The sequence below is a fragment of the Spermophilus citellus genome (genome assembly GCF_964194105.1).
Source record: "Spermophilus citellus genome assembly, chromosome: 18".
NCBI lineage: Eukaryota > Metazoa > Chordata > Mammalia > Rodentia > Sciuridae > Spermophilus > Spermophilus citellus.
The window spans coordinates 11,726,651-11,751,450 of NC_138200.1; the positions used below are offsets into that span (position 1 = coordinate 11,726,651).

A 24,800-nucleotide genomic window follows, 5' to 3' on the forward strand; every position below is an offset into this window, starting at 1 on the left:
TTTATAGTGGGAGAACATGTGGCCCTTATTTGGGATTAGGGGAGCCACTATGGGAGTAATGTGAAAATATCTGAACTGGAAACACCTAGGCTTTCACCGTTGCCAAATGGAATAGTTGGCTTTGGTGAAGTTGATATCTTGGGAGAAAAGAAGTGTGATAGTCAACTAACTGTAAACCTGTTTCCCCATAAGTCACCTCAGCAAAGAGTTCCAGGATAGACCTGTCCCAAATCCTATGCACATGCGCGTGCACACACACACACCAGGTAGGACTAGTATTTCCCAGGGTGGGAATCTGTGATTCCAGACTCAGAGTAGGTTTGAAGAGAGGGAGTCCAACAGGAGTCTTCAGTTAAACAAGGGGTTCACAAACCTTTATGCTAAAGGGACAAATAGATTTGTGGACCATGAGGCTCTGCTGCAACTACTCAAATCTGCCATTCAATGTGAAAACAGCCATAGAACAAAAAAAGAAAAAAAAAAAAAAGAAAGAAAAGAAAAAAGCCAAGTATGTTCCAATAAAACTTTATTTGTAAAACTCAGCAGCAGCTGGCTTGATTTTGCCATAGTTTGCAGACTCCTGCCTTGGGCTTGAAATTCTGCTGCCTAAAACAAGAGACCCAAAATGACGGTGGCTTAAACAAGATACAGTTGCTTCTCTTACATGTTATCAGAATGATGGCTGGTATGGTGACATCCTGTGAGGTTGGCCAGAGACCCAGGCTCCTGCTGTGTTGTTGCTCTGCCGTCCCACATACTGCTCTTGTACTCACAGTCCAAGGTGGCTGGGCACCGTGTCCACATTCCAATTAGAGGAAGGACATGTACCTTTTTCAGGAGGAATTTAGCCAGAACTCAGCCACATGACCACATTTAGCTGCAGGGGAGTCTGGGATGTGTGGTCTTGTGCTCCCATAAGCCTAACTAAAAATAGAGATAGCTATCAATTTCTCCCATAACCACCTCACCTGTGGATTTAAAAAACATCCCTCAATTCAAATACAGCCTGAGCAATGAATGCAGAGCAGCAGCTATTGTCTCCAGAGGCAGGGCAGGCATTGTCAGGGACTAAAATGGGCCTGGAAGGACTTATCTCCGGCTGAGGGCGACACTCACCGCTTAGCTGCAGCTTGTAGCTTTTGCCCTGCTGACAGTGTAAGTCCTGGTCTTTTCAAGAGAACTGAAAATAGGATCTTAATGGGAAATCTCCCAGTGTTGGCCAAATGAAACATGAAGCAGAAGGTATCTCTGTTGACTCCAAACTAGTTTCCCTACAGGACTAGGCCAACTCTGCCCTCCCTCCTCCCCACATCCTTATGTTCTCTAGCAATTCCCACTCAAAAGCCAGAGCTCCCTGTTTAGACATTTTAATATGGATGTTTAGTTTTTAGATACTATTCCTGTTAGCTTATTCATGCCATCTTCCCTACACATATATATATTAAAAAAAAACCCATTCCTAGAATGGTACACAAAATTATTTAAATAGGGCATAATGCTTTGTGTCATCCAATGCCATGGCTGCTGTCTGAGTGGAGAGGGCTGGCAGACAGGGAAGACACAGGACCTAAACTGCAATGCCTTTTGACTTGGGGTCTGGCTCCCACCTTGCTGCCCCATCCCCAAATACCCAGGTTGCTCCAGGTCTGGAACACACCCAGTCTCATTACAGGACAGCAGCACCGCCCTTCCCTGCCCCCTACTCGGGCACAGATCCAGGGCAATTTGCTCCTGCAGCCCATGGCACCCATCTGGGAAACATTAAAGGTGATTACACAATCTGCAGCTAGTTATTTAACTGGGAATGAGGGAGAATAATTTTTCCTTCTCTATTGTGCATTTTTTTTTCTTCTTTTTTTTTTTTCCTTGCTCATTTTCTTAAAAAGATCTCACTGTTTGCTGATTTCACTGTTTCCCTAAAGGACCTATGTCCTCCAAAGACTGAAAGTCTAAATGACAGCCTTCTGGGTCCTATTTGTCCAGAGCCTTTTTGCCTTCCCAGGGTGGGAAGCAAATCCCTCCAAAGCCCCCAGAAGACCTGTGCCCTTATCATGGATGGGTCCCACCAACCAGAGCCCGCATTTTAAGTGCGCATCGTAAGCACTGTTGAGGGGCTTAAGCTGTACTCAGAGCTCCCCCCGAGCATGTCGAATATAGTGTTGATGGAGCCCTGCTTCCTGGGCAAAGTCCTGACCACACTCCGTACAAGCAAAGGGACCAGGGTGGGTGTGGGCCTCATGCACCAGGCGGTGCCGCCTCAGAGAAGCAGCCTGCCCAAAGGTCTTGCCACAGTCAGGACAAGGGAAGGTGGGCTGGGCAGGGGTGGGTGCACCTGGCGAGGAGGGCCTGGCTGCTGGACCATGGCTGCGCTGGTGGATGATCAGGGCCTTGGAGGAGGGGAAGGAGCGGGCGCAGGTGAAGCAGATGAAGAGAGCCCCCTGCAGTTTCTGGGCCACGAAGTCCGCTGGGTGCTCCCGCTTCATGTGACGCTCCTGGAACTTGGAATCGGCGAAGGTGATGAGGCAGCGGGTGCACTGCGGGGCCCCTAGGTGGCCTAAGGGATGTGGGGAGAGGTCGGGGAAGGCCAGCAGGAGTATCCAGGACCTCTCCCAAGCCCCAGAATTATGCCAGCAACTACCACTGAATGCTATATGTGCTAGGAATGAGTTAAATGTTTGCAGTTATTATTCCTAAGACAGAGAAAAGCGCCTGATATCTAGAAGCTGACCTGACATGGCAAGTACAGAACTGTTAAAAACCCATTTTATGGGTGAGCAGATACAAGGCTCAATAGGTCAGCAAGTTACCCACAATCACAAAGCTAGAAAACGAAAAGGTGGGGCCAGGGAATCTGCCTATCTGACACAACATGTGGTGGCTAGAGTAGTGCCTGGGATTGGACCCCAGCTCCACCACTTCCTAGGCAAGTACAACAGTTTGCTCACCTGGAAAATGAGGTAATAACAGCATCTCTTTTTAGGATTTTTGGAAGGAACTAGTTAATTTATATAGTGCCGCTTTAAACAATGTTTGCAGTTATTACTCCCAAGACAGAGAAAAGCGCCTGATATCTGGGAGCTGACCTGACATGGCAAGGCCTTGGTGTTCCTCTGAACACAATTCCACAGAATAACAGTGACAGACAAGGTGTTGCCGTGACTGGGATGAGTCAAGACAAGACCACACCATAATAATATCTGGATACAAACAAAACGTGAACATTGTCTAAGCCATGACCAGCCACCCCTCTATTCTTGCTAATGTGAGTGATCACAGCTGCTTTATCAATCACAACTTGACCTCATATTTTTTCTCCTCCTAGATAAGGTTAAGAGAGCCAGTGAGAGCTGTCCTACTTCCTGGAAGTATCTAATCCCTAGCAAAAGCCCCATTCTTTGACCCATTCCCAAATCATCACATGTAAACTACATTATTTTTTTGTACTGGGGATTAAGCCCAGAGGCACTTAAAACCACTAAGCCAGATCCCCAGGTTTTTTACTTGCTTGTGCTTGTTTGGGGCTTTTGTTTTGTTTGAGACAGGATTTCATTAAATTGCTTAGGGCCTCACTGAGTTGCTGAGACTGGCTTCGAACATATCCTCCTGCCTCAGCCTCCCAAGTCACTGGGATTACAGGCATGTGACACTGCACCCAGCTCCCTATAAATCCGTTTTAAACACACATCCTGAGACACTCTAGTTTCCCCATGATACGTGAACAATAAACCCAATTTGTTCAAACAAGACAGATGTGTTGCTGGTGATCTAGCTAGACCGCACTCACACTACGGCTCTTGTTACATATTTCTGACTCAGTTCCCTCACCTTAAAGTGACACGGGGTCCATGATTAAGAGTACTGAATGAGTGTTAAACTCAGTATGAGAATGACTGCACCTAGCACATATTAAGCATTCAACAGGAGCTGCTGCTACTGTAAGTCAAACATTGTACCTTTATTAAAATCAGGCTTTCCCCCCTTTTCTGCAGTTAATTCCATAACAGCCCTTGGAGGTGGGTAGTGGCAGGTCTCCCATTCCCATCTCCTGTATTAGGAACTGAATGCAGGGATCTCTACCAGCTATACATCCTCAACGTTTTCATTTTTTATTTTGAGACTGAGTCTAAGTTGCCTGAGGCTGGCCTTGTACTTCATCCTCATGCCTCAGCTAGAGATCCTGGGATTACAGGCCTGTTCCACTGAGCCCAGTGTGGCAGCCTCTTTTGACAGAGGGGCCACCACATTCAAAATTTAGGTCAGAGTTGGGGTCAGAACCTTGGTGCTTCCCTCACAGTAGAGAGATTCCTAGCCTCACTTCTAACCCAAACCTCTCTTGGAAGCCACCCTATCCCTCTGAACTGCATCCCTTTTCTGCTAGGTGGAAGAGCAAGGTGAGTACACCTGAGCATAAGCATGAAGAGAGGCAGTTCCTGGTAGGCCAGCTCTAGGTCGTTCCATCCCCTTCCCAACAGGCAGGGCCCTGTAGCACCATAGGCACGGAATGCATAGGCTTGTGGGTCACCCTCATCTGGCCAGCAGTACTCACAGATGTTGCCTCCTGGGCTGCTGGGCCTCCTCTCCTTGGGTGAATCCTGTTGCTCCATGGTGTCTTCGGGGTGTGAGTCCTCCATGGTGACTGAGACTCCTCTGGTCAAGACAGGAATACGCGTGTGTGAGGCTCCTCATTTGTCACCAGCCCTAAGGAGCCTGCTAATCCTTTAGTGCCCACCTCCTGGAACTCGCTGACTGCGCTTTCTCTAGACAAGCCTCAACCCACCCAGATTAGATCCCTGGGTTTGTGATTTCCCCTGGGGCCTTCTCACCTGTGTGACCTATGACTTCCTCCACCCAGCTAACTCCCTGACAGGGTGGGACCCTTGGTCTGGACACCAATCTCATTCCAGTCTCGCATATCTGGGGGAGGGTCGTTGTACCCACCCTTTAACCCGCCTCTTCCCGGGAGACATCTTTCTCTGACATCCTGTGGCTTGTTCCTCTCAGAGCCCCTGCCTCTCAAGCACGCTGCCAGTCGCAGTGTCCCGCAGCCGCTGCACAGCTTCAGCTCCCGCTCCGGACCAGTCGTCCCGGCCTCTGCTTTTCTCCCTGTGGCAGAGGGCTGCCTTTCGCTGCGCCCGTCAGCCGCGCGCCACAGCGCCGCCGCCCGAGGGGAGTAGAGTAGGGCCCACCCAGACTCGAGGTTCCGGGGTCTCCGCGTCCTTTCTCCGGAAGAGCCTCTCGACGCCGAGGTCAGGGATTGCTGTCCGGCAGTAGTACAGTCACACAGGCCCGGTCCTCAGAATAATGGCCGGGGGTCCTTCCTTGACCTGGACGCACTGTGATGACGTTGTGAACCGTGTGTACCGTACATATCTAAGTTTCTTGCGCCCAGTTAGGTGGGCGCTCGCGGCGCGCAAGCGCCTCGCCCCCTTCATTGTTCTAGGCCCCGAGACCGCAGAAGCTGGGGAGCGTGCACGATTCAGCTGTTCTGCAGCCAAGAACACGCTGTCTCCACCGTCAAGTTCCAAGATACCCCGCCTGGTAGAGGGAGTGGCGTCAGGTTAGAACTGTCCGATCGCGTCCTAATGTCTTTAAATCTGGGCGTTCTGGCCTCCTCGGCCTCCGTCCTCCGGGCTGGTCAGTCTCCTCTGCGACTGACCAGCCGCCACCAGCTGTGCTCCTGGTGTGTTGGCTTTCTGCTCCGTTGGTGATTTGGGAGGAGGAAGAGTCATCCCCGTGTCCCCGAGGGACAGGAGATTGAAGGTTGGACTTCTGAGGTGTTGAAGTAGAAAGGGAAACGCTAGCACTCAGAAAAAGGTGAATAGGCACCGGGGCCCCCAGGGAATAAGCCCAATATGCTGGGTTTCTAGGTCCTGGAGCGTGACACCCAGGTATGGAAATAGGAGACAGGGTGGAGGACTGAAGACTGGGCTAGGAAAGAAAAAGGCCAGGTGTTGCCTGACTCGTGTCTTCCCCGCCCTTGTTTTCCAGCAATGCTTCCGCCGCGGGGTGACGTGACTGCCTTATTCCTCGGGCCTCCGGGCTCGGGAAAGTCCTCGCTAATTGCAGCGCTTTGCGACAAGAATGTGGAGACGGTAGAGATCCCCGAAGGACGGCCGGACTCTGGGATCCCTAGTTTGAGAGCTGCGGGCCCAGGTCTTTTCCTGGGTGAACTGAGCTGCCCACCCGCGGTGCCGGGGCCCTGGGCGGTGGAGGCCAATGTGCTGGTATTGGTGCTACCCGGGCACGAGGGGAACGGGGAGCTCTTGGACCCAGCATTGGCAGAGGCAGCGCGGGCCGCCCTAGCCCGAGGGACCCCGCTGCTTGCTGTGCGGAACCTCCGCCATGGGGATTCACAGAATGATGCCCGGGCTCAGACAGCAGCCTTGCTGAACAGCGCCGGGTTAGGAGCAGCCACTCTCTTTGTGCTTCCGGCAGAGTGCTGCAGCAGCGATTGCTGGGAGGAGCTAGAACGCCTGCGGGTGGCACTGCGGAGCCAGGCGGAGGCGCTGCAGAGGTGAGTGACAGGCTTTCAGGCTGGGTGGGGAGGCATGATCCCCTTCGTCTAGACCCCATCCCTGAGGAATTTGAGGGGAGACTACTGCCAAGGCTCCTCTCCTTTGCCCAGATCCCGCCTCGTCCTCATAGGTTTTGAGGTCCGAGAGGCTCCACCCCAAGCTTGTGCTGTGCTTGACCCTTGTCAAGCCCCGCCTCCTGAGAGCCTTCTGAGGTCACAAGCTCTGCAAGAATTCTAGGACGGACCTGGAGCTAGCCTGCAAATACTGCCCGCAGGCAAAAAAATTTTGAAGTAAGACTCCATTTCACCACAAAAGTTTGTGATCCTAGTGAAGATTTTACCCAGACTCAAACTCTCAAGTCCTTTTCTCCTCTCCTACCATCAATTTGGCTCCCAAGCAACCCCAGTTGCCCAAAAGGCATACCTGCAATGACCTTTATTATATCTTGAAGTCCTCCCTCACTTCCTTTCTCCAGTTCCCAGACAGTGGAAAGTGTCTGTTTCCACTTGCTGGCTACCTCCTAAACTCCCCACCCCCTACTGTCAGCCACCTCATTTTATGGATGTCAAATTGGAACTTAAAAAGTGGCATCTTTTTTCCTTAGCCTCCCTTGCCTTGTGTCACCTTAGTCACATGTCCTTGGTAGGAGCTAGTATCAGAGATGTTTCTCCCCACAGTGACCCTCCTAACTCCTGGCTTCTGGAAAGAACACACTTGGGGACCCCCTCATTTGTCAATAGTGCTCAATTTCTTTAGGCTACTATATAGTCGCCATTCTGTCCTTCCTCTAAGCTAATCCCATATGAGTTGGTTACACCCAACAGATTCCAGGAAACCTGCCCCAACTACTAACCCCTGGGTGTGTCCCAGAGAAATCTTGGTCCTGGGGGAGCCCTCATTTATGACTATCGGGAACCAGATCCTGCCTCACCCCAGGATTGTTCAGAAAGCTCCACCCTTGTCACAGTAGCCCAGGCTTTATTCCCCAGATTTTCTCATGTTTAGCTACCTTTGACTGCATCCCTCCCTGCTCCCACAGGCTCCTGCCACCGGCCCAGGATGGTTTTGAGGTGCTGGGCGCAGCTGAGCTGGAGGCTGTGCGGGAGGCCTTTGAGACCGGTGGCCTTGAGGCAGCTTTGTCTTGGGTGCGCTCAGGCCTGGAGCGCCTGGGCAGCGCAAGACTGGACCTGGCAGTGACTGGCACAACTGACATAGGCCTTGTGCTGAACATGCTACTTGGGTTGGATCCCAGTGACCCTGGTGCAGTGCCTGCTTCTGTACCCACAGTGCCCACCCCCTTCCCAGCACCAGAGCGCCCAAATGTAGTGCTCTGGACTGTGCCTCTGGGTCCCATGGGCACTTCCCCTGCTGCTGCCCCTCACCCCACCCACTATGATGCCCTCATCCTCGTCACTCTGGGGGCCCCCACTGAGAAGGACTGGGCCCAGGTCCGCTCCTTGGTGGTACCAGATGGGCCCCTCGTCTGCGTGCGAACAGATGGTGAGGGCGAAGATCCAGAGTCTCTGGAAGAGGAAAAAATAAAGCCCAGGGATGCAGACTTACAGAAGAAAGGCGAAGGGGGATTGGAGAATGCATCCAGCGACCCAAAGGAAAAACCTGGCACTGGATCTCAGAAAGCAGGTGGGGAAGATTCAGAGAAGGCTGGCAGCGAAGGTGTCGGCTCCAAGAAACCAGGCAGTGGGGACTCAGGGGGCACTGGTGCTTTGAGTCCGGAGGACGAGACGTGGGAAGTGCTGGAGGAGGCTCCCCCACCAGTGTTTCCCCTGCGGCCTGGTGGACTCCCCACGCTGTGCGAATGGCTGCAGCGCGGGCTTCCGCCAGCCCAGGCTGGGGCGCTGTTGCTGGCGCTGCCCCCCACCTCTCCAGGCGCTGCCCGCAGAAAGGCTGCAGCACTGCGTGCTGGGGCGTGGAGGCCGGCTCTGTTGGCTAGTTTGGCGGCAGCAGCAGCCCCTGTACCAGGGCTAGGCTGGGCGTGCGACGTGGCACTTCTCCGGGGACAGCTGGCCGAGTGGCGGCGGGCTCTGGGGCTCGAACCTGGGGCCCTGGCACGTCGTGAGCGTGCCCTGGGCCTGGCTTCTGGGGAGCTGGCTGCCCGTACTCACTTCCCAGGCCCAGTGACACGTGCAGAGGTGGAAGCAAGACTGGGTGCCTGGGCCGGTGAGGGCACTGCTGGTGGCGCAGCGCTGGGTGCACTGTCCTTCCTGTGGCCTGCGGGTGGCGCAGCTGCGACTGGTGGTCTGGGCTACCGCGCGGCCCATGGTGTCCTGCTGCAGGCACTAGAAGAGATGCAGGCAGATGCGGAGGCCGTGCTGGCGCCCCCTGAGCCCACCCATTGAGGGATGGGATGGGAGCCAGGGCTTCTAAGGGGCTGCGAAACCCAAGCTCCGTTAGATGGGGGGGGGGTGTCGAAGTCTGCCCCTTTAAGATAAGGGGTGGGGGTGTCTAGTACTCGGAATTCTGGGGGTTTGAGGATGCAGGTTCTGATTTCTAGTCATCTGGATTTGTGTAGGGGAATAGAGTCTAGGGGACAGGACTCCTGATTTCTCTGGAAATCAGGGAGTAGGCCATCCAGACCCTTGTCCTGAAGGGAGTTGGGGACCTGGAGCCCTAGAAGCAGGGTGCATCTTGGTCTCCAACTGGAGTTTTGGGGCCTCACCAGGGAAGTAAGGCTAGAATGCCTTGATTCCTAACAGGGGGGGATCTTGGGCTCCATATTGGGGAAGTAGGTCTGGGTTTTCCAGGAGCCAGAACCCTTGAATCTGGCCTTCAAAGGGAAACAAGATCTGCTTCCTTGAAGGAAAAGGCCTATACACAGCCTCCCAGGATGCCGAGGGACAGTGGCTTTGAATCTTCTGTGGGGTGGGATTTGTGTGTCTGAGGTCTCAGGTTCCTGATTTGCAGGGGCTGTGGGCCTTAGTTGCTAATTCTTAGATGATTGAAGGGCTAAATATGGAAAAGGGAACAGGGAGCCTACAGGAGACAGTCCAAGACTCCATTGTCTTTTGGAAGTGAATGGGTGTCTTGTATTTGCTCTCCAAGGGTCTAGTGTAGGAAGAATGATCCCAGAAAAGTAGCAGGTGGGCAAGAGGTATGTGCATGGTGGGCTCTGGGGTAGCCTGAGGTCTAGGTGTGGCAGAGCAGGAACCTCTACTTCAGACATACCTCTCACCTCTCCCTAATATACTTGGATCCTGGCAGCTGCTCCCAGGAATTTGGGAAGGGGTACGCCTACCCATTGTCTAGGTGCTTGGTGATTCAGGGTGTCTCCAGGGTAGGTGTACCTCTGTCTTTCCTTTACGGTTCTGTTACCTTTTTTGTTCATTTGGTTTCGGTCTTGCTTTCTTCTGTCATAATAGCCTTAACCCTTTTTTGCTTTGGCGTTTTGTGCACCTGGTTTTTAGAGAAGCAGCTGTACTGCTGCACTAGTCCAAACATTTTTGTGTGGCCTTCTCGGATATTCCTAAGAGACTCTGCCTTCTGGTGTACACAGAGGGTACTGCAGCCAGTAGCATTGCTACAGAACGGCTGTGCAGGTAGGTAGTCCAGATGGTGAGAATATGTCAGGGGTGAGGCAAAGGCAGAAACTGCAGTGCCTGCGTGTTTTAAGCTGCTATGTGTAGGCAGGAAACCTGAAATTTAAAAAGGTCAAAAAACAAAGGGAGGATCTAACAGATGGGAAGAGCAAGTCCAGAGGGCAGACTAGAGGCCCAATAGCCATAAGACGGCTTCGTGTGGTCTGGCTCCTGCTTCTTCTCATTCTTTGCCCTATCCCATTCCCAATGAGCCTGATAGGTTCTTCTGATAGAGTAGAATCTTGAGTCCTGCCTCAGGACCTTTGCACTTGTTATTTCCCCCTGTAATACACTGTTTCCATATCTTCCCATGATTGGCTCCTTGTCCATCAGGTCTCTACTCAGATGTCCCCTCAGAAAGGCCTTCCTGACCACCCTAACTGATGTATCTTGCACATCCTCACTACTGGTTCTGGCCAGTTGATTTACCTTGTAGCAAATATCACTATAAAAATGACCTTTATTTATTTATTTATTATTTACCTGCTTATTGGCTATTACCTCTTTGCTTTTCTTGTTCTCTGGTATATACTCAATACCTAGAACAGTATCTGGCACACAGTAGGTGTTTAGTAAGTAATATTTTTAGATTCACAGATCAGTAGCAGAACTAGGGTAAAATTTAGGGCGGGAGATAGAGCAGTTTGTAGAGTGCTTGCCTTGCATGCACAGGGCCCTGGGTTCAATCCCCAGCACCACACACCAAAAAAATGAAATAAGAACTAGGGTAACATTTATAGTTTTGGCCTCCCAGAAAGGAGAGAGGAACAAGATGGAGAGAAGCAAGCATGGTTACGCCACTCACTCTGTCACTTGGATCTGTGCCTTGTTTTCCCATCTGTGAAATGAAAGGGCTGGATGAGAACCATGAATGCATCCAAGATCCTATTTTCCTGGACAGCTGAAAACAAGGGTTACTGATCTGAGGGACAGATAGTTGGGGGACAGTACCCCCATCTTCTGCTTAATCTTACCACTGGTACAAATTGTCCCATCAAGGTCAAATGGCCATTTTTGACTTTGTGCTAAATGGCTCTAGGCTTCGTGTACAGAACTCACTCAGCCTTAGAAAGATTGATTTTAATATATTTTGATTAACCCAATGTCCCCCAAATATTATCATTTCAACACATAATGTGTTAAAGGTAGTAATGAGAAAGTTTACATTCATTTAGTTCAAGATCCATTTTTGTATTTTAAACCTAGAGCATCTCAATTCAGATAATAAATTTTTATTAGAAAAGTTTGACCTCTTTAAATTTCATAAAATTCAGGCTGGGCACAGTGGTACATGCCTGTAATCCCAGCTACTCAGGAGGCTGAGGCAGGAGGATTGCAAGAAGGCCAGCCTCAGCAATTATATGAGACCCTACATCAAAGAAGGTAAAGAGATGGGAGTTTAGCTTGGTAGAATGCCCTGGGGTTCAATCCTGAGTATTGAAAAAAGTAAAATTCATAGGTGACATAGATTCATATACCCAAGATCAAATTATATTTAATAGTTCTTTGATAACTGAGATGAGTGTTAAAAGTAAATAAAATTAGGAGCTAGGATTGTGGCTCGGTGGTAGATCACTTGCCTGGATGTGTGAGGCACTGAGTTCAATCCTCAGCACCACATAAAAACAAATAAAATAAAGATATTTTGTCCATCTACAACTAAAAAAAAATTAAGTAAATAAAATTAAAAAAAATTAAAAATTCCATTTCTCAGCTGCATTACCACATTTCAAGTGCTCAGTAGCCACTTGTGGTTAGTGGCTACAATGTTGACCAGTATCAATACAGAACATTTTTGTGATTGCAGGAAACTTATTAGCATAGCTGTAGGGTGAGACAGGCCTGCTGATTTGGGGCGTGATCTTGGGGAAGTCATTCAGCAAATGGCATCTACTTCATACAGGTTATGAGAGTTCCCTGTATGGATATACGTATAAGTGTGTGTGCAGCATGCTATAGACCCTCCTGAGAAGGTGGCCTGGGAGCTCAGTCCTCTTGCTTTTGCCCACACATCTTCAGCCCTGAGCAGCATGAAAATGTCTCTAGCTTAGGCACCTGTCACCCCCAAGCCTTTGCTCAGATTGTCTTGTAGACAACTCTGTTCTGTGCTTTGTTGCTATTATTCCCTGTGCCCTAGTGCCAGAGATAATATCAAAGAAAACAAGACAATTTGTGTGTGTGTGTGTGTGTGTGTGTGTGTTGAGTGCCAGTTACATTTATATAGTTGTATGTTGGCACCTTTGGGTTTCATTGCTTCTGTTTTTGGTGCTTGCTTCTACGATTTTGGGTCCCCCTGCCCCTGGGGGATTGAACCTAGGACCTCAGATCCTGGGTTCTGCTGGGTAAGTGCTCTACCACTGACCTACATCCCCAGCCCTGGTGGCCTTTAATCATGACTTGATGGATTCAGTTTAGGAATTGCAGAGTCATAAGGTTGTGTGAGTGAGGTATCTGTCCCTGGGAGCATCCAAGGAGGAAACGCTAAAATTCCCTGTGGACAGATCACAGACTGCCATGGGATGGGTCTAATGCGGCACCCCAGGGCTGGGAGACCTGGGAATGTGTGATGTACCTTGGTGTTGCCATTGCCAAAGCAGAAAAGACCCCCAAAACATGGGAGAATGAATGAGACACCCTCATCACCGTAGCAGAGCTTTGCATTTCTGGGTCATGGTGGGGCTTGTGTCCATTGCAGTGGGGAACCAGGAAGGACAAATCAAGGGTATGGTGACCTATGGTGTTTTTTGGAGGAATGAATAAAAATGTGTAGAAATCCTATTGTGTGTTCTTTGGGGGTTTGAGTGGGGGAAATGCTGAGCCTCCTGACTAGGCTGGGAGCCTGGACTCCTGGGGCCGAGGGTAGGGGAAAGATGATGGGGAATCTGTCCAGAGAACAATTCCTTAGGCTCTGATTAGGAGCTTTTATCTGCAGGATCTGAGTTTCCCCATCCTGGAAGGTGACTGTTAGGACCTTGAAGGTTTGTGATGGTCGAGCACATTTACTCCAGACCAGCATGACGCATTAATGCCCCCAGTTTGTTCAGCCTCTCTGTAGCGTGGCCTTGGATTGTCCTCTCTTGTCTCATCCACTGGGGCAACAGCAAATTTGATGCAAGAAGAGATTTTAAAAGTGCTCATGCATCTTTACTTCCTTCTGCTGTCCCTGGGACCCCTGCCCCCATTGCCAAATTAAGAAGCCTAGGCTCACTTGCTAGGTAATGAAGACACATGTAGCCCAGTTGTCCTTGGCACCTCAACTCAGCCAGCCAACACTCAGAAACACATCTGCCTAATCAATTGGCAGCTGAGACCAGCAGAAGAATCGCCAAGCTGGTCCCTGACCAATTCACCGATACACAGAATAATGAGCTAAATAAAAGTTGATTGTTATAAACTACAGAATTTTGGAGTGGTTTGTTATGCAATGAAAGCCAACAGTCAAACTTGTTTACTCTCTGTGATGTGGTCTTTCTCCCAGTGATTAAAACCTTCAATGTGAATCCTTTCTGTGAGCTTCAGATTCATCTTTTGAAAACAAGGATGAGAATAACAGTGCCTATCACAGAGTTGTGAAGGTAACATGAGAAATGAGCTCTAAGAGGCCATGGTGGTCCTACGTGCTATTATGAAACATTCAACTGTCAGTTTTATAATCCTAGGGTGGGATTGCACTTCCTGGATTCCCTGTGGTTGTGTGAAGCCATGTGACTAGTTCCCTTGAACCAGTAGAAAGTGTTGCTGGGTGTGGTGGTTGATGTAACACCTGTAATGACTAGGACTGGGGATCCCAAGGTAGGAGGAGGATCACAAGTTCAAGGCCAGCCTCAGGAGCTTAAAGTGATTTCTGAGTCACAGAGGGTTTTTTGTTTTTTGCAGTAGTAGGTGAAGACGGGTATTCTGCCACTAAATCACATCCTCAACGCCTTTTAGTTTTTGAGACTGGATCTTGCTAAGTTGCTTAGAGCCTTGCTAAAGTACTGAAGCTGGCTTTGAAATTGCAATCCTCCTGCCTCAGCCTCCCAAGCTCCTGGGATTACAGGCATACACCACCACGCCTGGCTAAATCACAGCTTTTAATCACACGTGAGGTTTTCCTGGGCTCTTTGCTTTGGGTATAGAAAGTGGCCATGGTCAGGCCGGGGTTGTGGCTCAGCGGTAGAGTGCTCGCCGAGCATGTACGAGGTGCTGGGTTCGATCCTCATCACCACATAAATAAATAAGTAAAATACAGGTGTTGTGTCCAACTACAACTAAAAATAAATAAGTAAATAAACTCATTTAAAAAAAAGAAATTAGCCATGTTCAAGTTGGTGACTGCTCAATGACTAATGAGCTGAATGTGGTGCATGGTGCTAAACATGTAGAGTGAAGGAACAACTAATTTTCTGTGAATGGGCACTCATTCAGCAAACCTAACTCCCTCCCTCCCCCTGGAGGGGGAGGATACTTTCCTATCCCATTGCTATTGAGTTAGGCTATATGACTTACCTTGCTCAAGCGGTTCTAACTTCAGCAAGGGTCTTGAATATACTTGACTTTTGTACTCCTGTGATCTGCCATGAGAACAGTTGAGGAAGCAACTGATCTGGAAGATGATGGAAGTGCACGAAGGGGAAGATTCCCGTCACCCACACACACTAGAGCCAAATCAGCCAACACAGCTAGAAGTGGAGCTACCCAGCCAACCCATAACACTTTGAAAAAATATTGTTTCAGGTTTGGGTTCAGTACTTCAGCATTAGGTGATTCATACAATTTTGCTTTATTTATTTTATTTGGGTGCAAAGAGATTGAACACAGGGAGCTGTACCATTAAGTTATATCCCCAAACTTTTTTATTTTATATTTTTTACTTTGTCACAGGGTCTTTCTAATTTGCTGAGACTGGCCTTGAACTTTCCATGCTCCTTCCTGCCTCAGCCTCCTGAGTTCCTGGGATTATAGGTGTGTGCCACCACACCTGGCAACTTTGTTATTTTAAACCACAAAATTAGTGATTTGTTTATCGTCATAGAAAATCTAGTCTGTCCCAACTGGTGCCAGGGTTTAGCACCTGCCAACTAAAGGCCACTCAGTAAGTGGCAGCTATTATGATAATTACTATTTATTTAGACATATTGCTCACAGAATCATCATTCTCTTAAAAGGTAGAAGGCACTAAGTGCTTTTAAAGTGTCCTTTCATTTGCCTCTTACAAAAGCATTATAAAGTCATAGCTATTAATATCTAATATAGCTCAGTTGGTACAGTGTTTTCCTCGCATGCACAAGGCCCTAGGTTCAATCCCCAGCACTACCAAAAAGGAAAAAAAAATCTACATTTTGTAGACAAGAAAACAGGAAAAAACTAAGTAATCAAGAACTCTGGAGTCTCACAGACTCAGGTTCAAATCAGATTCGACCTTTCCTACCTGTTAAAACCCAAGGCAAGTGGCACCCACAATCTGCCTCAGTTTATTCGTCTGAAAAGTGGGTATAATATCATTTCCACAGATTTGTGATCATAAAATGAGGTATAACATAGAAATCACTTAGCACAAGGGCCTGGCAAAGAGTGTCCCTTAATAAAGTGCAAGGCCTTCCCTCTATCCCTGGAAAAGAGGAGGTTAGAAAAGAGGGTTGAGATCTGTACCCTCTGCATCCCACTTCCCCAAAATGCATCATGTCACAAGTACTCAGGCTTGTTCTGTGAACTGGTTTAATTTATAGGGGAGCTGCAGAGCAGAACAAAAGGAGACCTCCAGCCATATATTCCTCAGGTCTTCACTCAGCCCGGCCAGGGGGATAGGGAGCTGGAAGGCAGTCTGCCCGGCGGATGAAGTAAAGGTAGGAAGCTGAGGGCACCTCGGCCCCAGCCTTTGTGTAGCAGGCACTCTCTGTAGCACAGCCTCGAGTGGCAAATTTGGTGTTGATGATACCTGGGAGGAGGGTTCCAGACTGGAGTCAGCCCCTTCTCATGGCCCAGGAATCCCCGCCCCTCCACCTCCTGGCCTAGTTCTCGGGAGCCCCTCCTCCCCTGGATCAGAGAGGTTTGGGCTTCCAGCTTTGGGATCCCTGTACCCTCAGAGATTCAGGGACCCCTCACCAGCCTGCACGTTGCCAGCAAAATAGATGCAATGTGTTTCCTGGCCAACACAGCGAGCTGCCTGGGTTCCCGGGCACGTCTCCTGGAAGGGCACGATGCAGGAGGGGCACATCAAGCCATTCTCAGTACGATTGTTCTGGGGAGCTGCAGATGAGGGTGACGTGTGTAGTGAACAGGAATGTTTACACTCTTGCCCGAACCTCCCCAGAGCTCTGGGAATGCCAGGGCTGCTAATGGAAACTGCATTCTACAGGTAAGGAAACTGGCGCCCAGAACCAGTGAGGTGCCTTGCCAGGTGTTACAGTATGGGCCAAGCACACACAGTGGCCCTGGGGCAGGGCTGAGTTGGCACTTACGGGGCACGGAGCCACTGTTGCAGCCGTCACTCTGGCAGCAGCGTGCGTTGGTTACCATGTAGTCACTGGGGCTCATGGTGGTGGACACGAGGCCTGAGTAGCAGTCACTGAACTTCATGCAGGCCTTAAAGGTGCTCACTGCCTGCCGGCCCTCTGCAGAGGGGACAGGAGTTCAGAGCAGGTGGCTTAGATCTGACCCTACACTTCCACAACGCCACGACCCCCTAGGATGGTCTCTTTCAGTCCCCTAAAGTGACAGTCCCTGACTTGCCTGGTGTGTGGTCTGGAGTAGTTTATTAGATAGCCTTCCCTCCTTGGTGCCACAGAGTGGAGTGGGCCTTTGGTGGTCTCCGCATGGTCCCAAGTGCCTGCCTGGTGTGGCCTGTTCCACCATTCCCCTTCACCCCTCCGTGCTTCTCTCCTTCCCTGCCAGTAGGAGTCTTGCAAGTCTGTGAGACTTTAAGACTTTGCTCCCCTCCCAGTAGCCCCTTCTAACAACCTCCAGGGTGCTGCCCCTGCTCCACACTCATATCTCAGATTCTTTCATGGTTACTCGCCAGAACTCCTCCCATGGCTAGTCTCTTGCTGTCCCTCCTGGCTAGTCCCAGGTCTTGTCTGGGGTGGTTTCTTCCAGTCTACACAGCCTCCCTCCAAAAATTCAAAGTTTTCCCCTCCATACCCTTCTGAGGGCTGGCTCTTTCCCAGCTGCTTCTTCCCCTGACCAAAGGTCCATTTCCCACCTATATGCCTGGGGAGGTGTCTTCAAGACTCTTGGGTCCTTCCCTCACCCGCCAGAGCTTGCTGGGTGGACAGAAAAATATAGCAATCTTCTATCCCAACTTCCACTCACATCCCCTCCTGTCCAGAGAGTTTCTTCCTGATTGCAAAGTTGACCTTCATCTGCAGCAGCCATCATTCCCTGCCTAGGTCCCCAGCATCTCTACTCCTGTGACTAAGGGTCTCTTTCAGCTTTTAAGAATGTGGCTGCTTGCCCCGGGGAGGGGAGGGGATTGGCTTCCCTTGCTCCCTGTCTCCCTCTTCTTTCTCAGATCTAGGGATGGGGTGGGGCTCTAAGTATTGCCCTCTCTCTCCCTTCCATTTTACTCATGGGCTTCTCCACTCCTCCATTTCTACTTCTTCTTATGATGATTTGCTTCCAGCTTCAGAATCACCTCTCTCCACTCTGGGGTGGTCGCTTTTCTGTCTCTCCCCCTAACCCAACATCATCTCTCCTCGGGTCTTTGGTCTCTTCCCTGATCACATTCCCTGACCCCAACCCAGCCTCTTCCTTCTTTACCCCTGCCCTATTTCTACCCCTTGCCTGTTAGATTCATTCCCTCTCGCTCTCTTTTCCCCCATGTCCTTACCTCTCCTAGCTCCCCGACCACCACCATCTTCTCCTTTGGACAGTCGCATCTTCAGAATCCCTTACCACAATAGTTTCCATCGCATCACTCAATTATCTTCCTAAGGTCTTTCCCTCTTTCCTGCCCTCCTCTGATTTTCTTCCCACGCTTCACCTGTCCTGAAAACTGTGATGATCTCTCCTCGGACCGAGGTACCCTCTACCCAGAAAGCACGCCCTCCCCGCCGGGGGGCTTGACGCCGCGCCCTCCTACTTGTGCTGGACTCGCTCACGAGAACCACGCATGCGTCCTTGCCAGCCTCGCAAGTCTTCATTTTGCCGCTGCACGTGTGCCCGGAGCCTTTACACACCTCACAGCTTAGAGGCCATCCTGCAGGGTAGAGGGCGAGTCTGTAGTCAGCAGTGGCGTGGACGGTAGTCCACGAATTCGACTTTGGCGTTTAAAGGGGCGGGGCGGGGGAGGACTTGGGGTCCTGATGGAGGAAGGCCCAGCATCTCCCTGTGTTTTCATGGGTGGGGCCTTGATTTCTGTCCAGGGAACTGTCCAGAGTGACAAGGAAGCAGTGGTGCTGCCAGCAAAGCGGCTTCCAGGGGCGGGAAGCGACTCTGACTTGGAGCCTGTTTCCTTAATTACAAGGCTGGGGACTTTGGACGCCAGGGTCCTTTGTGCAAGCTCGGGGGCAGGGAGGGGTCGTGCCAAAGGTGTTCACGGACTTTGGTAAAACTTCAGGTCCAGCTGGTTCTTGGGTGTGGGACTCTTGCACAGGTACTGCACAGGTCTTATAGATGGTAAGAGTTCAGGTAGGGTACCTGAGGCTGGGGTCTGCGTCCAAGGGCAAGGTGAGAGAGTGAGGACCAGAAAGGACTGAGAGCATGGACTAAGGGAGGAGGCAACTCTACCTAAACACCTGGGCCCTAGGAAAAGTGAAGCTGTCCTGGACTCCTGCATCTCTCTGAAGAAGGAGGCAAGGTGTCTGAACTCAGTCCAGAAAGAAAGGAAATCTCTCTTATTTATTTTTTTAAATTTCCCTTTGGAGTCGTGCTCTCCTCTGATTTTCTAGAATTCAGATGTCTTACTTGGGGACCCTGTCTATAGGACAGAGGATTCAAAGCCCACCAAGCCCCCTCTCCCGGGGCTCTAACTTCAGTGAGCTTTTCTTCTCCTGAGGCCCCAGGCTTTCTCCTTCTTATTCTCTGCCTCCTCTGCCTCCTCCATAAATCTGAATTCCCAGGGTACCTCCTCTTTCCTCCTTGAAGACCTTGATGAATTCTCTCTCACAGTTCTCTTTGCCGGGGTCCCAGGAAGGAGTCCAGGTCCCTTGTCACTTACCGAGATCCAAGAGGGTGCAGAGCACAGTGGAGGCCAGCAGAAAGGTCCCCTGTCTTGTGGATGGTCTCATGGTGTGTGAACCTGCAGTCCCTGGTCCTCTGCCCTTATAGGAAGCTGAGGAGGGGCGGATCCAGACCCACCTTCACCCTGGGGTGAGAAATAGTTGAGGTCAGATCCCAGGGAAGTCCTCTGAAGCCTCCAGGTTGAAGAGGCGGGACCAACATCCAAAAGGGACTTCACCTTGTGTCCAGATCAATTCTCCACGGGAACCTCAGGAGTCTTCCTGTCACCTCTTCCATCAGGACCCAGGTCACTCTGCCCTGTTTTCTCACCTTTCAACCCCTCCTCTAAACTCAAGGTCGGTCCAATTACTTGATTACCTGTGAATTATAAAACACCTGCAAAGACTGAGATTCCCTCGCCCCATCTCCTCTCTCTTCTCAAGGAGGTGCCCAGCGTGGGTGGGGTCCTACCTGGGAGCACCTAGCATGTCCAGACTAGTCCTGTGGGGGCTGAACGCCTTGTCTCCCTTCCCTTCTCCTTTGCATTCTTGGCTCATACTCCCTCTTCTGTATTTGGACTGTCTGCTGTTCCAACCCCACCCAGGGCTGACTCCCTGGGTCTTGAGGGGATGAACAGAGAGGCACTTGTCAGGGGTCAGATGTGGGCGTGGTAGAAGACAAATGCCCGCAGGTCACATATTGGGAAACTGAGGCATTTGTAGAAGCACTCTAGGCTGTGTATAGTTTGGAAACATGCTTGTGTTCTATCCTTTCCTCCTTCTCTTAGCCTCAGGAATTGTTGTTTACCCTTTGTTTTGTTTTGTTGTTGTTTACCCTTTATTTTATTTATTTTATTGAGTTGTTTTGTTGTTGTTTACCCTTTATTTTATTTATTTGTTTTTACGTGGTGCTGAAGATCGAACCCAGTGCCTCACACGTGCTAGGCGAGCGCTCTATCACTGAGCCACCACCGGAGTCCCCCCAAAAAAGGGATCTGAGATTTTTATCGTGTTTGTGTACGTGTGTGTGTGTGTGTGTGTGTGTGTGTGTGTGTGTTTTCAGGGAAAGGAGAGGAAGAGTGCAGCCGCAGAACAGGTGGAGGAGATCCTGTTTCACAAGGATCCAGGATCCGTGTGAACTGCCTTCTAAGCTTCAGTTTGGGCGGTGACTATGTCGTCCAATGAGAATGGCGAGTTTCTTTTAGGCACCAATCCCTGAGGCTGCCCCAGTTGCTAGGCGCCCGGAAAGCAAAGTGTTAACGTCATCGGGAAGCGGAGCTGGAGAGTGGTCGGATCAGAGAGGCGGGGCCGGAGAGAAAGCTTGTTGCTAGGGAACGCAGAGCCTCTTTCCGAAGAGATTCATCTGGGCTTGCGCGGTGTCGACGCGAGCGTCGGCGCGCCGCGGTTTGAAAGGCCCAAGCTTCGCGCGCTTGCGCACTGAAGCCCGCGCAGGGCGCCCTCCCTCCCCGCCCCCAAGCCAGGACCCTTCTTCATTCTCCCGTCCAGGCGAAGCCCCCGACATTGACATGCCAGAGATTCGCCTCCGCCACGTCGTGTCCTGCAGCAGCCAGGACTCGGTGAGGGACCGGCGTGGGGGAGGTTGGGAGGTGCAAGGGAATTAGTGAAAGGGGCCCTGTAAGAACTTTGGGGTCTAAAAGGGAACTTCATGGAAGTCGAAGGAGGGGCATGGGGTTTCCAGAGACTGTAAGTGAATTCTGGGAGAAATGTGGAATTGAACTTTTGGAACTTCCGGAGAGAAATGGAGGAATAGGGAAACCCATAGCTAACTTCCAGAGGGAAAATTCCAGTGGAAACTCTAGGCGGGGTGGGGGGGGGACAGACGGGGTAACTTAAGTCCGGGGCAGCCTAGAGGGCTTGGGAGGACTCAGAGGAGTGATCGGAAAGCTGAGGGCCGAGCTCTCATCTCCGCCCTAATTCTCCTTTCCTCCTGTCTCCAGACCCACTGTGCAGAGAACCTTCTCAAGGCTGACACTTACCGGAAATGGCGGGCAGCCAAGGCTGGTGAAAAGACCATCTCGGTGGTGCTGCAGGTGATCCTGCCCTCCCCTTTCCTCCTACTGACTGGGGGTATAGAATCCCAAGGTCCAGATTCTGCTGAGCCATCTGGCAGTGCCTTGAGTCTCCTTCCCTTTGGGGCCTCAGCTTCCTTCCCTGGGAGATGGGCAAGTGCAATCCCTGTTTCCCTCAGCAGAGAAGAAAAGGAGACACGAGCACTAGGCCAAGAGATGACCCTAGGAATCACTCTGTGGCCCTCAGCAGGTTGTTCCCACTTGCTTTGGCCTCAGTTTCCTCATTTGTAACGGAATCATTGCCATGTACCTGCCTTCTAAAATCAGTGGGCTCAAGGTTGGAAGGTATCCAGGAAGGTCATTTAGCAAATCAACTTCATTTAAAAGAGGGTGAAACTGAAGCCTAAGGAAAGGAAATGAAGTGGCCAGTCTAAGCTACCATTTCTGGAATGTGGGCTGGTTTCATTCTGAGTGCTTTTTGTATATGCTTTCACTGAGTTCACAGCCACAGACCTGTGAATTTGGAGGGAGGCAGGCTGGAAAGGGTGGTTTGGCCTGAGATAGTTACAGAATTCCAAGTAGGCTGTTCCGTCAGGGATAAGACACTGGTGGGAGAAGAGAGCTAAGTAGGTTTGAAAAATCTGCCCTTTGTCAGGTGGTGCCCTGGTATGATTCATTCTCACCACTAATAAATGATTTCTAGGGTCATTCTCACCATTATTAAATGACAATGTTGAGACTTGAGATCACAACTGAGTAGTAGTGTTTTTAACCACTTTATCATATTACATGGTTTTCATAAACTGGCTTTTACCCACCCCCACCCTTTCTGGGGATTGAACCTAGGGTGTTGTGCATGCTAAGTAAGTTCTGTACCACTGAACCACACCCCCCAGCTCCACACAGTGGCTTTCTTGATGCCAACCACATTCCTTAGTTCTGAATGGAGGAGTGTTTGGGAGGGCTGTTGGTAGGAACAAGGCTTATTTGTGAACATATTCTTTCTTTCTTTCTTTTTTTTGGGGGGGGGTTCTGGGAATTGAACTCAAGGGAGCACTGAGCTATATCCCCAGCCTGTTTTAGTTTTTGTTTTGAGACAGGGTCTCGCTAATTTGCTGAGATTGCCCTCAAACTTGTGATCCTCATGCCTTTGCCTCCCAAGTAGCTGGGATTATAGGTGTGTGCCGAGTACTGAACAGTGCCAAAAGAGAGAGCCTTTTTTTTTTTTCAAGAGAGAGTGAGAGAGGGGAGAGAGAGAGAGAATTTTTTAATATTTATTTTTTAGTTATCGGCAGACACAACATCTTTGTTTGTATGTGGTGCTGAGGATCGAACCGGGCCGCACGCATGCCAGGCGAGCGCGCTACCGCTTGAGCCACATCCCCAGCCCCAAGAGAGAGCCTTTTGAGAGTAGAAGCTAAGGATTCTCTTCCCAGGAAAAATACACAGACCCACAATATTTTCTGACTTATTTTAGGTATTTAAGCATCTCTTAAATCTCTAACATAAAGATAATAATGAAAACTAGCATTATTCAGCGTTTTACAACCTGCCAGTCATCATTCTACACATCCCATGTGGTTGGTTTGTTTTTGCAGTACTGGGGAGTAAACCCAGGGGTGCTCTACCACTAACTATATCCACCCCCCACCACCTTTTTTTTTTTTGAAGAAGGGGTCTTGTTAAGTTGCCAAGGCTGGCCTCTAATTTAGGATCCTCTTGCCTCAATCGCCTGAGTAGCTGGAATTATAGGTATATTCCACCATGCCCAGCCTCCCATGGTTTAATTCATTGAATCCTCATAAAAATTCCATGACCTAGGGTCTGTTTTTATTCCCATTTTATAGATGAGGAAACTGAGGGCCAGAGAAGTTATGTAACTTGCTTGAGAGCCAGTCTTTTAAACTGGGAGCTCGAGGTTGATGATGATTTTAGTTTGGGGACCTGGATTCAAATCCCAGCTTACTCACTCTGTGACCTCAGGCAAATTTTTTCATTTCTTTTAACCTGTTCTCATCTGTCCATTGGGAATAATGACATCCAAAACCAGGTGGTTGTGAAAATTTGGTGACATAATGTCTGCAGAAGTGCTCTGTCAACATGTAGGTGTTTGTACAAAGGGAGGGATCTGTGGTTTTATTATGGGGTGATGACTCTACTGGGCTTCCTTATGATCAGGTGACCATAGGAAAATGACATTCGGTTTTGTTCACACAACTGAAGTAGGAACAGAGAAATGGAGGCAGAAGAGACAAGTCATGGAGCACGAGGGAGCCAGAGGGCCAAGGCACAGGAATTATTGGCCTGGAAGAGGCTGGAGGAGTATTGCAGCTGTCGCTGAAATAGGAAACCCAGAGTGGGAGCAGATTGGGAAGGTGATGCATTTTGACTGGGATGTGCAATTTTGATATAATTTTGGGTATTAGGGATCAGATCTGAAGCTGGAAATAGAGGTATAGAAGTTGTCACTGTGGCTGGGTGCAGTGGCGCACGCCTGTAATCCTAGCAGCTTGGGAGGGTGAGGCAGGAAGATCTGGAGTTCAAAGCCAGCCTCAGCAACTTAGCAAGGCCCTAAGCAACTTAGCGAGACCCTGTCTCTAAATAAAAAATGAAAAGGGCTGGGATGTGGCTCAGTGGTTAAGCACCCCTGGGTTCAATCCCCAGTACCAAAAAAAAAAAAAAAGTTGTCACCGTGAAGACTAGCTCGTACACTCAGGGTAAGCAGATTTATTAGTTCTTTCATTTACTTATTTATTCTACAAGTATTTATCAAGTGTTTTCTGTAGACAAAACAATATTTTAGCCCCTGGGACTGTATAGCAGTGATAAGCACTAGCCCCTCCCCCCCAAAAAAAATCAGTCCTGTGGCGCTGTTATACTAGTACAGAAAGATGGAAAATAAACCAATAAACAGAACCGACATCAGATAAGTGCAGTGAAAGGGATTTTTTTTTTAAGAGAAAGAGAGAATTTTAAATATTTTTATTTTTTGGCGGACACAACATCTTTGTTTGTATGTGGTGCTGAGGATCAAACCTGGACCGCAAGCATTCCAGGCAAGCACGCTACCGCTTGAGCCACATCCCCAGCCCCCAGTGAAAGGGATTTAACAATTAAAGGGAATGGGGGTGCCCAGCAGGGGAGGGCTGGTAACCCCAAATTTTTTATTTACATGGGCGATGGTCAAGGAAGGCTCCCCCAAGAAGGTGACGCTGTTGAAAAGTGAGCTGTGCACGTATCTGGGGAGGAGCCAGAGACTCCCTTGGATACACTGGAGGAGCACAAGGAGGCCCAGATGGCTGGAGTGGGGTTAGCCAGGGTGACGAAATAGGAGACGAGCTAGTGGGGTGAGGTCTACCCCCAAAACACTCAGCCTGGAAAATCATTGTAAGGACTTAAGGTTTTACTCTGGGTGAAATGGGAGCTGCTGGAGGCTCTGAGCAGAGGAGGGACAGGATCTGACTTAAGTCTTCACAGGATCCTTCTGATTCCATGTTGAGAATAAACCCCAGGGGCCAGGCAGAG

General features: G+C 49.9%; 4 protein-coding genes across 6 annotated transcripts in view; 2 read left to right on the forward strand and 2 right to left on the reverse strand.

Annotated features, from left to right (window-relative positions):
• Window positions 1–612: 612 nt before the first annotated feature.
• Window positions 613–5,078, reverse strand: ZNF576 (zinc finger protein 576). Its single transcript, XM_081274766.1, has 3 exons — window positions 4,939–5,078; window positions 4,547–4,647; window positions 613–2,554 (listed from the first exon to the last, which is right to left on the reverse strand). The coding sequence occupies exons 1-3, from the start codon at window positions 4,965–4,967 to the stop codon at window positions 2,127–2,129; spliced, it is 558 nt and encodes a 185-aa protein (XP_081130892.1). The 5' UTR covers window positions 4,968–5,078; the 3' UTR covers window positions 613–2,126.
• A 223-nt stretch (window positions 5,079–5,301) lies between these two features.
• On the forward strand, window positions 5,302–11,789 carry IRGQ (immunity related GTPase Q; the record flags this gene model as incomplete). Of its 3 annotated transcripts, none has more annotated exons than XM_081274763.1 (3): window positions 5,302–5,557; window positions 5,989–6,514; window positions 7,555–11,789. In XM_081274763.1, 3 exons carry the CDS (start codon window positions 5,302–5,304, stop codon window positions 8,870–8,872), a joined length of 2,100 nt encoding a protein of 699 aa, XP_081130889.1. In that variant the 3' UTR covers window positions 8,873–11,789. The 3 variants fall into 3 exon arrangements, with proteins under 3 accessions (XP_081130889.1, XP_081130891.1, XP_081130890.1); XM_081274765.1 differs by lacking the exon at window positions 5,302–5,557 and adding an exon at window positions 5,611–5,760; XM_081274764.1 differs by lacking the exon at window positions 5,302–5,557 and adding an exon at window positions 5,656–5,814.
• A 3,812-nt stretch (window positions 11,790–15,601) lies between these two features.
• On the reverse strand, window positions 15,602–20,109 carry PINLYP (phospholipase A2 inhibitor and LY6/PLAUR domain containing). Its single transcript, XM_081274677.1, has 6 exons — window positions 19,485–20,109; window positions 19,245–19,391; window positions 18,168–18,284; window positions 16,549–16,701; window positions 16,193–16,336; window positions 15,602–16,025 (listed from the first exon to the last, which is right to left on the reverse strand). Exons 2-6 carry the CDS (start codon window positions 19,312–19,314, stop codon window positions 15,871–15,873), a joined length of 639 nt encoding a protein of 212 aa, XP_081130803.1. The 5' UTR covers window positions 19,315–19,391; window positions 19,485–20,109; the 3' UTR covers window positions 15,602–15,870.
• Window positions 20,110–20,646: 537 nt separating this feature from the next.
• Window positions 20,647–24,800, forward strand: part of XRCC1 (X-ray repair cross complementing 1) — a 39,822-nt gene continuing 35,668 nt past the window's right edge. Inside the window, exons 1-2 of the mRNA XM_081274767.1 lie at window positions 20,647–20,822; window positions 21,204–21,296. Of these exons, the coding sequence (XP_081130893.1) occupies window positions 20,772–20,822; window positions 21,204–21,296 (144 nt within the window). The 5' untranslated portion in view covers window positions 20,647–20,771. The remainder of the gene's footprint in view (window positions 20,823–21,203; window positions 21,297–24,800) is intronic.